This window comes from Nycticebus coucang, chromosome 7 (assembly GCF_027406575.1).
Source record: "Nycticebus coucang isolate mNycCou1 chromosome 7, mNycCou1.pri, whole genome shotgun sequence".
Lineage (NCBI taxonomy): Eukaryota > Metazoa > Chordata > Mammalia > Primates > Lorisidae > Nycticebus > Nycticebus coucang.
Window position 1 is genome coordinate 27,881,628 of NC_069786.1, and position 14,965 is coordinate 27,896,592.

At 37.1% G+C, this 14,965-nt stretch overlaps 1 protein-coding gene across 14 annotated transcripts in view; it reads left to right on the forward strand.

Annotated features, from left to right (window-relative positions):
• Window positions 1-14,965, forward strand: part of R3HDM1 (R3H domain containing 1) — a 227,505-nt gene that overhangs the window by 73,005 nt on the left and 139,535 nt on the right. For all 14 annotated transcript variants that reach the window (XM_053596406.1, XM_053596403.1, XM_053596404.1 and 11 more), the window contains 2 exons: window positions 7,958-8,166; window positions 11,170-11,366. In XM_053596406.1, coding sequence (XP_053452381.1) covers window positions 11,196-11,366 — 171 coding nt within the window. In that variant the 5' untranslated portion in view covers window positions 7,958-8,166; window positions 11,170-11,195. The remainder of the gene's footprint in view (window positions 1-7,957; window positions 8,167-11,169; window positions 11,367-14,965) is intronic.

Genomic DNA, 14,965 nt, shown 5'->3' on the forward strand with positions numbered 1-14,965 from the left:
CAGATACGTGCCACCGTGCCATGCTGATTTTTCTATTTTTAGTATGGGGGTGGGGGTCTCACTTTACTCAGGCTGGTCTTAAACTTCTAACCTCAGGTTATACCCCCACCTCAAGCAATCCTCCCAAAATGCTAGGTTTACAGGTGTGAGCCACCTCAACTAGCCAGGTAGATTATTCTTGGTCTATTCAGCTAGCTCTTAAGGGTTTAATTTTCCCTAAGAATTCTATCCCAATCCCAATTTTTTTCTTTCACAATTAAGGCTCCGGGGCAGCTTCATCTAAGTTAGTAGTTGGAAACTTTAATCTGTACAATTATTCTCCCCAGATAAATAGCATCAGCTCTGACTTTTCTCCTGAGCTCCAGTCTGAATACCTGGGAGTTTTTTTGTTAGATTTCTCCACCCAAATGTCAGGAAAACACTTAACTTACTATATGCAAAATTAAAATCATTTATCTGCCAGCAAATCCTTTTTCCCTCATATTTTTCCATATTAGTGTTTATCATGTACCACCTATACCTTCAGTGTGTCTTCTCATACTCTTCTAACTATCAACAGCCCTAATCTTTTCCCTGACCACTCCTGTATTGAGTCGGCTTCCCCCAGTTAGTTACTTTGCTATATTGACCTACTCATTTCTAGTGTAAGGTAGTGGCTAACAACATGGGCTCTGGAGGCAGACTACCTGAGTTTGCCTCTTAACTCTACCTCTTAGTCTTGCTACCTTGGGCAAACTACTTAATCTTTCCCTGCCTCAGTTTTCTCCTCTGTCATTGGGAATAATAAGAGTACCTACATGATATCATTTTTATGAAGATTAAATGAATGAATGCATTTAAGCCATTGGAAATAATGCTCAGTGAGTAAATATTTAAGGGTTGGCTTTTAATATTGGTTTCAAAGTACATATGACAATCAGTAATTATCTTACAAATTTTGTCTGCACTAAGCACCCTAGGTTCTAGTATCCTGTCTGCTTGGTTTTCTCTATTGTATCCCTAGTACCTTATGGCTTAAGTACATAGTAGCCAATCAGAATAGAAGGAATGAGTGAGAAATCTCTTTTCTCCTTTTCATCTCTTAATCCTTTTTTTGAACCCTAGTCACTTTCCATCACAACTATCAACATTTTCCTTGCTAGAACAAGGTATATCTGTATTGTAGCTGAAATCATTCTCCATGGCTTCTCTTAAAATATATTCCTCTATTTTTTAAGCTTTCTATCCCTCATGGGAGCAAAACTAAATTTCTACTATTCAAATTGTTGAAGTTATTCTCTTGTTTATTTTTAGAGCATTTTTAACGAAAAATGTCAAAAGAGCATTATAATACTCAGTGCTTATCTCCCAGAATTGACAATAACCTTTTGTTATATTTGCTGCAGATCTTTTTTTTTTAAGATAAAATAATAGAAACATGACAGAAGTCCCTTTCCATCTTACTTAAATCTTTTTCCTTTCCTTCTCCAGAAGAAATTACAAACATGTAATAGGTATGTGCCCTTTCCCATCTGTGGTCATGTGATTTATGGCAGAGCTCATTGTGCTTTTTCCACTAATCATTCTGACATTCTTTTTGGGTCTTATAGTTGGTACTCACAACTTTATTCATTTTTATTATTTTATTATGTTGTGCAATATGAGTATGCCACAGTTATTTTTACTTTGTTTTTTGTTTGTTTTTTTTTTACAGTTTTTGGCTGGGGCCGGGTTTGAACCCACCACCTCTGGTATATGGGGCCAGCGCCCTACTCCTTGGAGCCACAGGCACTGCCCTATTTTTACTGTTTTTACATTAATTTTCCTATTAATAAATTTGGCCTTTCCCATTCTTTGCTTTTAAATAAAATCATACAGTGAATAGTTTTGTACATGTCCCCTCATGTGCAAATGTGAGTTTCTTTAGGGTGCAGATTCAAAAGTGAACATGGTGTGCCATGGATTATGTGGAATTTAAAATTAGTTTGATGTTACAATTTTTTTTGTAGAGTGGACTCACTGTGTATGAGATCCCATTGCCCATTTCCTTACCAACTTAGCATCATCAATTTTTTGTCTTCAACCCCAATTCATAGATTCTTATTTAAGTGGGCTTCTTTTTCCTATCTTCCCCATTCCTCCACTCACAGTGGAATACATACATTCGTGTAACACCTTCTCCATTTAAGTTTTTCCCTAAAAGTAATTTGTCTCATAGACTATTAAATTATTTCCTCCCATTCTTTTCCTACCAAAAGTCTTTCTCCCTGTCTTACAATATCTTTTTAAAATTATTTTACATATGGGCTCAGCACCCATGGCTCCGTGCTTAGGGCTCCAGCCACATACACCAAGGCAGGCAGGTTCAAACCCAGCCCTGGCCTGCTAGACAACAATGACAACTGCAACAATAAAAATAATAGCTGGGCATTGTGGAGGGCGCCTTAGTCCCAGCTACTTGGGAGACTGAGGCAAGAGAATTGCTTAAGCCCAAGAGTTTGAGGTTGCTGTGAGCTGTGACACCATGGTATTCTACCAAGGATGACATAATAAGATGCTGTCTCAAAGAAAACAATTTTTTTTTTTTTTATTTCATACATGTATTTGTTAAGTGTCACCATTAGCCTCTTAAGGGTTTAACAAACTCTTTGAGGTCAAGGTAGTTTGTTCATTCTCTTCATTCTTTTTAAATATAGCCGATATTCATTGCAGTTATAGTACTTTCTATAATTATTATTATTATTTATTTTATTTTATTTTTTTGTGGTTTTTGGCCGGGACTGGGTTTGAACCCGCCATCTCCGGCATATGGGACCGGCGCCCTACTCCTTCAGCCACAGGCGCCACCCGTCTATAATTATTAAGTAATTTTTTTTTTTTTTTAGTTAGAGTCTCACTGTATTGCCCCCGGTAGAGTGCTGTGGCATCACAGGTCACAGCAACCTCAAACTCTTGGGCTTAAGCGATTCTCTTGCCTCAGCCTCCCAAGTAGCTAGGACCACAGGCGCCCACCACATTGCCCGGCTGTATTTTGAGTATAGTTGCCATTGTTGTTTGGCAGGCCTGGGCCGGGTTCAAATCCACCAGCCCAGGTGTATGTGGCCAGCACCCTTGCAGCTGAGCTACAGGCACCAAACCTATTCAGTAAATTTTTGTTTTATGATAGTGACTATCTCTAAATCACATATACATTTAGCATTTTGAAATGCCAGTGCTTATATTCTTGTTCAAGTGACTGACAAGTGATGCTGAGAATGTGAATTTCTACTATTTCTAAATATAGCATATACTAGAAATATACTATTTCTTTGCCTTTTTTTTTTTTTTTGAGATGGAGTTTCATTTTGTCGCCCTCGGTAGGGTGCTCATGAAGCATTCCATATTTTTTTGAAAGACATTGAAAGGGAAAAGAAAATGAAACAACTCATCTATGGACTGTATATACAGAGTGGCCATAAAGTTCGTGTGCAATTTAAAATAGTGTGCAAATGTTCATCCTTATTCTGTTATATTTTGTTACATTGAGGAAGATTTTTAACTATGTATATATTTATCATTTGTAAGCTACCAGGCTTCACGTTGTTCGTTAACCACAAATTCTGAATCCTAATTGCCATCCAGGTTTACATAGTATTCATCATCACACACCTAGGGAGATGCAGTAGTGAGTAGTACTACTGTTAATACAAAGTAGTCTTCCTCTGCACATAAAACAATACATAACTCTTCTCCATGTGAAAAGGATAGATTTACTTTCTGTCTAAATGCAGTATTAAGGAGTTAGACATGTCATAATTACTCTTAAAGTAAAGTTGCTATATAAACAAATTACTCCTCCTCTTCTTGAAAACAAATTCACATTATACATATGAATAATGATACAGCATTGTAGATAAGAGCCTGGAATGGAGTAGTAGTCAAACCGATTCAAATTCTGATTCCCACACTTACTAACTATGTGGACTTAGTTACTTAATTTGTGTGTGCCTTAGTTTCCTGATTTGTTGTAATAGAAACATAGAACATAGTTCTTAGAAATGTTATAAGCTTTAAATGAATTAATTATGAAAGGTATTAAAGCAAGGCCATGGGCATATATATTAGTCTTACTTTTGTGGTAGTTGAGTTTCTTTTTAACTTTCATATTCCTGTCGTTTCTCCATTCTTCTTTTACTACCCTCTTAATTTATAAGAGCTTCTTACTGTCAACATCTGATGCTTTTATATAAAGTTGCAAATAATTCAATTATGTTATTTGCTTCTAAATCTGTTTATTCTCATTTTATCAGAGGGATTTTAAAGCTTTGTTTTGAATTTTATAACTATTTACCTTTGACTGCTTCTAGATTTTTATGTTGCACTTAGGAAGGACTTTCCCACACTTATAAAAATCTTATAAACAGATTTCCTATTATATATCCCAGTACATTTGTAGTTTTACTTTTCTTAGTTTATGATCTTTAATTTCACCTGTAATTCTCTTTTATTTATGGTTCCAGGTAGGTGCCATCCTTTTTATGTGTACATGACTAAGGTTTTATTATATATGTATACATGTGGCATTTTTCTTCTCTGTCTGGTAGCACAGAAAGTATATGTGATCAAATCTCTTGACACTTTTTTTTAAATAACATACATATGTCAGTGATTGGAAGAATCTTTTTTGAAAGTTGAATATGAATTTTGAACTCATATATCCTTCTTTTTAGTTTTGCAATAGATTCAAAGAAATTCAGGTTATAAATATCGGTAATAGCTGGGCGGTGCCTATGGCTCAGTGAGTAGGGCGCCGGCCCCATATGCCGAGGGTGGCAGGTTCAAACCCAGACCCGGCCAAACTGCAACAACAACAACAACAAAAAAAAAATAGCCAGGCGTTGTGGCGGGTGCCTGTAGTCCCAGCTGCTCGAGAGGCTGAGGCAAGAGAATCGCGTAAGCCCAAGAATTAGAGGTTGCTGTGAGTCATGTGACGCCACGGCACTCTACCCGAGGGCGGTACAGTGAGACTCTGTCTCTACAAAATATATATATATATATATATATATATATATATATATCGGTAATAACAGGGACTAAGATTTAATACACTTAGCAAATGCCAACATTTTGTTCCACATTATAGAACTTTACAAGTTCTTGGAAGTTCCTTGATCTTTTTCACTTAGTGTACATTTATTATATTAGAGTGGTACATTTAATTAATTTAGTCAATTAAATGTAAATTTAGTCAATAGAATAAATTTAAATTTAGTCAATTAAATGTGGTACATTTAATTAATTTAGTCAACTAAATGTAAACTTAGTCGAATAACTGTAAATTTAGTCAATTAAATGTACCACTCTAAATAATAAATGTACACTAAGTGAAAAAGATCAAGGAACTTCCAAGAATTTGTAAAGTTTCAATAGTGTTGAACAAAATGTTGGCATATGTTAAGTGTATTAAATTTAAAAGTGTACTAATTAATTAAATTTAGTCAATTAAATCTTGTGGCAGAGACATGATGTGATAATGTCTGTCTTGTAGACTTCCCTTACTTGATACCTACATGATCACACAACTTTTCGTAAGCCAAGAAATATAGGCTTCATGCCCAGATAAAAGGATTTACTTTTTCTTTTACTATCAGAAGTTGAAGTATCCCTATTACTTGAAGATTTGGAGAGAAAAAAACATTTTTATTTAAAATGAGTATATTGATATTTTGGAGAAGACTGTAAAGTTTGTATGAATTTTTAATGTTCAAAATAGAAGCCTCAAAATGAGAGCATCCTGAGGGCCATGCCTCCTTCCCCCTGCAAACACATACCCTCCCCCTCCATACACACTCCCCTCAGGTTCTAGTGTTTATTCTCCTATTGAGCTTTGTATAGTGTATGCAAAGATAGGCTGTACAAATGCAAAGTCACTGTACACAGAAGTAAGCCTCTTATCTGTCATTGTACCTTGGCTACATGGTACCCTAGAATGACTGAACATGGAAAAGAGTTAACATGTTTTTAGAGAGGCTTTGGTGGGTGCCTTACCTTTAAATCAGTCATTCTTCACAATAACCCAATGAGCTAACTGTCCTTTTTTCCCACTTTACAGATCAGAAAACCAAAACTCAGAGAGAATTATTATTTTACCAAAGATATAACTGGCAGAGCTGGGACTTAAACTCAGGTCTAATATTAGTGCACTTGTTCTTACTATTATATATTGCCTCTTTCCCAGGCAATAACGGGTCATTTTGATTCTGAGTTATTCATTTAATTTAGTCAATTGTCTGATGGTATGGCACATTAACAAGGTTGGTCACACATATTGGTAGTATGACTTGGGACAAGTCATTTGACTTCTGGTCACTAATAACTTTCATGCTAAATTATATTATTGAACTAGATGGTCTCTAAGTTCTTTGAGATTCCATAGGAACTTGGGATCCTAAGAGGATCTTCTGAGATGTTCACCCCACTCCACATTCTTCTTTTTCCTCTCACTCTCCTGTACCTATTGCCTTAGCCAGTACCTTATTTGTTTCTTAAATGGGTTACAGCCTTGCTTTTATAGAATTTCAAATTTAAGGGACTGTTTTTTTTTTTTTTGTAGAGACAGAGTCTCACTTTATGGCCCTCTGTAGAGTGCCATGGCATCACACAGCTCACAGCAACCTCCAACTCCTGGGCTTAAGCGATTCTCTTGCCTCAGCCTCCCGAGTAGCTGGGACTACAGGTGCCCGCCACAACGCCCAGCTATTTTTTGGTTGCAGTTCAGCCGGGGCCGGGTTTGAACCTGCCACCCTCGGTATATGGGGCCGGCGCCTTACCGACTGAGCCACAGGCGCCGCCCTTAAGGGACTGTTGATTAAATTGTAAAGGCACTTTACAAAGTACATGTGAATTTGGTTGCTTAGTGCTGCCATCTTGTGTCTACCTCCTATAGAAAAAGTAAAAAAACAAACAAAAAACAGTTATTCGATGTAGTGGCTGATGAATCTTGTTCAGATTGAGATTATACACTGTCAGTTAAAAACAACTTTGACCTTTGCTTTTGATACTCCCTGTTTTTATTAGCCTTTTGTCAAATGTTGTGAAATCAGCATGAAGAAACTAAAGTGAAGAATATTTAGCTCATAGTTATCATGAGGCAGCTCATATCAAAGTTTTAAATGATTATATTTCAAAATTTTAATACTTTTTGAAAAGTTAGTATTAGAGGTGAATTGCTCTACAATGAAGGCTCAGCTGTATTGGTACTATATTGCTTGGTGCTTAGACTTCATTATGCTGGGTTTTTCCTCCTTAAAATTGTTCTATTCTGTTTGACAACAGAAGTCATTTTAGAGTTGTTTACTTGCTATGAAGGATTCACTTGCACCAAATAAATATGAAATGAAACTGACTTTAAAAATATGGAGAGAATTTTTTTTTTTTTTTTTTTGTAGAGACAGAGTCTCACTTTACTGCCCTCGGTAGAGTGCCGTGGCATCACACGGCTCACAGCAACCTCCAGCTCTTGGGCTTATGTGATTCTCTTGCCTCAGTCTCCCGAGCAGCTGGGACTACAGGCGCCCGCCACAACGCCCAGCTGTTTTTTTTGTTGTTGCAGTTCGGCTGGGGCTGGGTTTGAACCCACCACCCTAGGTATATGGGGCCGGCGCCCTACTCACTGAACCACAGGCGCCGCCAGTATGGAGAGAATTTTATTACTGATCTTTCATATGCCGTTAAAAATGGTCATTCCACCAATAGTAGACATTTTCTTTTAATAGTGTAGGTTTCACTGAAAATGTTAGATGGCTTATTAAAGCCTTTTGTTCATTTGTACTCTTAGAAATCTATAGGGTGATTGTTACTGAAAATTATAGTTTTGTCTTAAAGGGTTATTGCTGTAGAAGAAAACTCTAAAAATCATAGTTCTGATTTCTACATTACTGTTGAGTATTCTATTTCCCTTGGCTATTTTGTTAAATGATTTCTATTGTTTTAATTTTAGGGCACTGATAGGTATGATATATTTGATCCAAGACAGTCCATTCCAGTCCAGGTATCTACAGTGGTGACAAGGACATGGGACTCCTCCTGCCAGATTACAGATGGTTCAATACAATTGACATCCTGGCTGACAACTGTGGAAAGGAACCTTGGATTATTTTATTTTATTTTTGTGGGACACCACAATCCCAAATCCATAGAACAAATCAGGTAATACTCTGTCATTACTTCTGAAAAACATATTCCTTTTCTTTCAGAATCTTAACATGTAAAAGCCAAAGAATTAAGTATCCCCCTTTTTCAGCATTGTTATCAGAATGAATCGATTAACTTTGGTATGGAATATAGTTAAGACTTTTTTTTTTTTTTTTTTTTTTTGTTGAGACAGAGTCTCACTGTACCGCCCTCGGTAGAGTGCTGTGGCGTCACACGGCTCACAGCAACCTCTAACTCTTGGGCTTACGTGATTCTCTTGTCTCAGCCTCCCAAGCAGCTGGGACTACAGGCGCCTGCCACAATGCCCGGGTATTTTATTGTTGCAGTTTGGCCGGGGCTGGGTCTGAACCCGCAACCCTCGGCATATGGGGCTGGCGCCCTACTCACTGAGCCACAGGCGCCGCCCTATAGTTAAGACTTTTTAAAATTCAGCTTAGTCTACCTATGAATCTATTTCTCTTTGGCTTTTTTTAACTTTTCAGAAATATTTATTAATTCCTAAAATCTATTTAGAATGATATTCAATTGCAAAACATTTGGGAAATGAACTTTTGGATTTTCCAAATTCATACGTGTATGTAGGAAACAAATTTTACTGATTTTTTTTCTCCCAAGCTTTTATTATGAAAATTTTCAAAAATACAGAAAAATTGAAAGAATTTTATAGCAAACACCTCTACAACCACCCCCTTAATTCTGCCATTAACACTTTACCATTTACCATTCCTCCTTTAAGCTGTATCTGTCTATCTTTCTGTCTATCCATTGATTTTACTTTTTTTGGTATATTGCAGAATAAGTTGTTTTTAAGTTCTAATATATTGATACATGTTCTAAAGTAACAGCTACCTGTAGGCATAATCTTAATAGGATACATTTCTATATGCTATTCAGTGTGAAGTTCCGGTATTTTTCATAAACTCACTAATGGCACGGAATACATTGGTGTCTGATGTATTTGATCTCCTATAAATTCCATATTCTATAGTCCCTGATAATGCATGTTGTGTGATACTGCATCACGTAAGTTAGAAGAATTTTCAGTGCTTTCTTTGTATTATTGCACATAGTTGTTAATGCAGATTCACAATTGTGTTTTGTATAGTATGTAGTCTTTTCCTTTTTTTTTTTTTTTTGTTTTTGAGACAATCTCACTATGTCGCCCTCGGTTGAGTGCTGTAGCGTCACAGCTTACAGCAACCTCAAACTCTTGGGCTTAAGTGATTCTCTTGCCTCACCCAAGTAGCTGGGACTACAGGCACCAAACAAAACACTCTGCTATTTTTTTATTGTAGTTGTTATTGTTTAGCAGGCCTGGGCCAGGTTTGAACCCGCCAGCCCTGCTGTATATGGCTGGCACCCTAATCACTGAGCTATAGGCACCTTTTGCAATTCAGGATAATTTAAGAAATTTGGAATTTGAGAAATTCAGTTGAAAGCTATGACAGGAAAATATTTTTCCCACAGGATAATACTCATATTTCTTTAGAGAGAAAGATCTCTAATGTTAGCTAATTATACACACATTACTCTCCATCCATTACTTTCCATGTCAATCTGACTTACTCCTTAATGTTTTTTAAGAACTTTCATGAGTAATAGGTGCCTTAGAATCATCTTCACATCTAGCGAGCTATAGGCTTGCCCCTAGCTCCTACTCTATTTTTATATGAAGGTACAAAATTTAGTTTACATTGTTCTCACCTCCAGGGTAAAGTGTTATACACCCTCACAATGTGCACGTTAGGTGAGATCTCACCTCATGCCCTCCCTCCTTCTGCCAGAGATCCTCCCACCTCTCCATTTATATTTCCCTCTACCCCCGAACTGGACTATAATAGATTGTTCTTACGGACATATAATTGTTTATATGTTGATTTCATATTAGTATGGAGTACATTGGATATTTATTTTTTCATTCGTGCAATACTTTACTAAGAAGAATGTATTTCAACTCCATCCAAGTAAATGTAAAAGATATAAAGTCTCAATCTTTTTTTCATGTTTTCACCCTTGGTAGTGCCCTGGCATCACAGCTCACAACAACCTCTAACTGTTGGGCTTAAGCAATTCTCTTCCCTCAGCCTCCCAAGTAGTTGAGACTACAGGTGCCTACCACAATGCCCAGAGATTAGGTCTTGCTCTGGCTCAGGCTGGTCTCGAACCTGTGAGCTCAGGCAATCCACCCGCCTCGGCCTCCCCAGAGTGCTGGGATTATAGGCTTGAGCCACCGTGCCCTCCATCTTTTTTTAAAGGCTAAATAATATTCCATGGTATACATATACCACAGTTTGTTGATCCATTCATGGGTTTATGGGCACTTAGATTGATTCCACGGCCTCTGTTTTTTTTGTAGCTCTTTTCTCACTGTATTACAGTTTTTTTTAAGTTTGAACATATCTGCACAAAATTATATATTCCTTAAAATTAGAAATTTTGCTTTCATATGTGTATATTGAACATTATTCCTGGAACATAAAAGGTATTAAATCAATCTTGTGCAGAAACTGAATATAAAAAAAATATCTTTAACTGTCTAGGTACAGTGGCTCATGCTTTTAATTGTAGCACTTTGGGGCGGCGCCTGTGGCTCAAGGAGTAGGGCGCCGGTCCCATATGCCGGAGGTGGCGGGTTCTAAACCCCGCCCCAACCAAAAATCACAAAAAAAAAAAAAAAAGAGAGAGAATATAATTGTAGCACTTTGGGAGGCTGAGGTGGGAGGATCCCTTGAGCTCAAGAGATCAAAACCAGCCTGAACAAGAACAAGATTCTTTCTCTACTAAAAATAGAAAAAATGAGCCAGATACTATGGCAGGTACCTCTAGTCTGAGCTATTCAGGAGGCTGAGACAAGAAGATAGTTTGAATGTAGGAGTTTGAAGTTGCTGTGAACTAGTCTGCACTCTAGCCTGGGCAACAGAGTGAGACTCTTGTCTCAACAAACAAAAAAAAGGTTTTCAAATGAATAAAAATTTTTTCCTTTTCTTTCTTGCTAAGGCTTCATTCTAAAATAACCTTTGCTGATGAGGATGTCTGATACTGTTATTGTAAAAGATGAAACTGAAACAATGAAGGATTTGGAGGCAGAAGTGAAAGATACAACCAGAGTTGAAAATATTATCAAATCAGAAAACTATGGAAAGATTTTGGCAGAGAAGAATGAACGTTGTATTGACAACAGTATTGATTTACAGGTAAACAGGATTTTTTTTCCCCTGGCTACACATACTAAATATTCAATATATAGTTACATTTCTTTTCAAAATTCTAAAAGGGTAAGTTGACCCTTGACAGCATGCTTACCAGCTGGGTTTTGAAACATTTGGTTTAGCTTACTGCAAATCTTAGGTCTATTATTTGCTTATATTATTTAATGTAATTCTTTTCATTTGTATGAGGCCAGTGCATTTGTATTAGTTTTTTACTGTTTCATTCCACCATTCCCCTATCAGTGCTATGAAGGTTTGGAATTTAACCTAAGAGCTCTTAGAGGAGAGAGAAATAGACTGGCGCTGTAGAGATCTGTTAGAAAAAACAGCCCCCAATGGGTTTCTTAAGTTGATCACTGAGAAGAGAGGTTGGTGGGGAAGAAAAAAATCACTTGATGCATTTTATGCTGCACATGTACAACCACTGAGAATACTTTTAATTCTAGGAATAGATGAAAATGGAGTTGATCAACGGACTTAAGAAAAATAAAAATGGTTTCAAGTAGTAGTATTTCTAGTAGTGTTCGTTTCTTTGATAAGGTGTTCCAGTTATCTATATGTCAAATGAAGGGCTAACAATTTTAAAAGTTTTTTTTAATATCTCATAATTTATGAGTCAGAAAAGGGAGCAGAGCTTGGCTAAGTAAATTTTCTATTTTACAAGGTATGCAAAGAGATCCCTTCCCAATTTAACTGGCCAGTGTCCTGAAGGTTTTAGGATTGCTTTTCTCACTGTGTGGCACCATTGTAAGGAATAGCTGGAGCGGTGGGTTTAGGTGGAACTAGGAGCACCTTTTTATGGTTTCTCCAACATAACTTGGTTTCTTCCCAACTTTTGTTGGGCCCAAGGTAGTCAGACTTCTTATGTAGCAGTTCAGTGGTCCCAGAGAGAATTTTCTAAAAAAACAAACAAACAAATAAAGTTGCAGAGTTATTTTTGACCTAGGCTTTAAAGTTCCAGAACACTTCCACTATCTTTTGATAACATAAGTCAATAAAACCAGCCCAGAAGAAGGGGAATTAGATTTCACCTCTCAGTTGGAAGGAATTAGTAGCCACCTTTAATCTACCACAGATGTTATCCTAAAATATTATCTTTAACATTAACGTTTAATTTTGGCCTTATGATTAAAAAATTCTATTGTTAGAGAAAATATACCATTGTTTCTTTCATATCCCAAAGACTTTGATGGTTACAAGCTAAAAATTATAGCCTCACTTTTCTATGATAAGTAAAGAAAGCTCCTTTAAAGGTTATTTCATTCTTCATTCAGTCAGAAACTTTATTTATTCCCTATTATGTGCCAGACACTATGTTAGACAATGATAGCAATTCTTACAGCTTTAAAAAAGGATTTAGGCTTCAGTGATTGAGTAGTCAAGTGGTAATTATCTAAGAAATTGGGAGGAATAACATATATTTTTCTAGTCATTTCTAGTAATAACACTTTTTAAAACAACAAATAATTGCCATGTTGTAATCAGTACACTCAATGATGGCAGCGTGCCAAGTATCCTGATTGCATCAGACAAAATTACCTAACATTTTATTGCATTTGTGATTGAAATAATAAAAGATTTTGTTTTAGCCGCTTTTCTACACTTAATGTTCATTCTCCCAGGTCATGCTTATCAATAAGTGATTAACTTGGATTATTGCATTTCTTACCATATTTTTAGTGTTGACCTTGGCAATAAGCACAAGAACATTCTGATGACCACTATTGCATCGTGGCCCAGTTATTTATACTCCTGGAAAATTTCATACATAACGTGTGAACATTTATTAAAAGCCATTCTTACCTCTTTCATGTTTACATGGATGGAGTCGGAACATACTCTTCTTAGTAAAGTATCTCAAGAATGGAAGAAAAAGTATCCAATGTACTCAGCCCTACTATGAAACTAAGTTATAGCTTTCATGTGAAAGCTATAAATCCATTATAACCTAAGAATATGGGGATGGGGGGAAAGGAGGGGAGGGGAGGATGAGCAGAGGGAGAGTAATTGGTGGGACCACACCTATGGTGCATCTTACAAGGGTACATGTGAAACGTAGTAAATGTAGAATATAAATGTCTTAACACAATAACTAAGAAAATACCAGGAAGGCTACGTTAACCAGTGTGATGAAAATGTGTCAAATGGTCTATAAAACCAGTGTATGGTGCCCCGTGATTGCATTAACGTACATAGCTATGATTTGATAATAAAAAAATAAATTAAAAAAAGTAAAAGCCATTCTTTGCCAAGGAAATACTATAGTAAACAAAAATGAGTCTGATCTTGGACCTCTTGTTCCATATAGTATGGTGACTATAAAGATAGGGAGGAGGAAAAGAGAAAATGAGAATTCATTTTATATTAATCCAATAAATGCTGTATTTGTTGGTTATTCAAATGTTTATTAAAAATTTACTATGTATAGGGCAGCGCCTGTGGCTCAAGGAGTAGGGCGCCCATCCCATAGGCCAGAGGTGGCGGGTTCAAACCTAGCCCTGGCCAAAATCCAAAAAAAAAAAAAAATTTACTATGTATAAGAATACTAGCTCTCCTTTAAGCTTTTGAGCTCCAGGATGCCTTCATCTCAGGTGCATACAGGAATAAAAAAGTAGGCGGGACGCGGTGGCTCATACCTGGGACCCTAGCACTCTGGGAGGCCAAGGCTGGTGGATTACCTGAGCTCACGGATTCGAGAACAGCCTGAGCTAGAGCAAGTCACCGTCTCTAAAAATAGCCAGGCTTTGTGGCGTGTGCCCATAGACCCAGCTACTTGGGAGGCTGAGGCAAGAGGATTGCTTGAGCCCAAGACTTTGAGGTTGCTATGACCCGTGACACCATAGCACGCTACCAGGGGCGACAAAGTAAGACTCTTGTCTCAAAAAAAAAAAGGAAAAGGAAACATCACAAGTACCCAGTACTAAATTGGAACTAGTGGATTAACACCTATGTGCTCACATGAGAAAAAAAACTCAGTGAAATTCAAGCAGCATAAATTCCCACATAAAGGGTATATTGCATGAGTATAGGATACACCTTCTAGTCCAGTGGTTCTCAACCTTCCTAATGCCGCGACCCTTTAATACAGTTCTTCATGTTCTGGTGACCACCAACCATAAAATTATTTTCGTTGCTACTTCATAACTGTAATTTTGCTACTGTTATGTATCATAATGTAAATATCTGATATGCACAATGTGTTTTCATTGGACACGAACCACAGGTTGAGAACTGCCATTCTAGTCGGACTTTAGTCTATTTTTTTTTTAATTTATTGTTGGGGATTCATTGAGGATATAAGAAACCAGGTTACACTGATTGCATTTGTTAGGTGAAGTCCCTCTTACAATCGTGTCTTGCCCCCAAAGGTGTGGTACACACCAAGACCCCACCCCACCCCCTTCCCTCTCTCGGCTCTTCCTTTCACCACCCCTCCCTCCTTTCTCTCTCTGCTCTCCTCTTCCCTCACCCCCACCATGTCATTAATTGTCCTCATATCACAACTGACTACATGGGATTCATGCTTCTCCATTCTTGTGATGCTTTACTAAGAAAAATGTGTCCCATTTCCATCCAGGTTAATA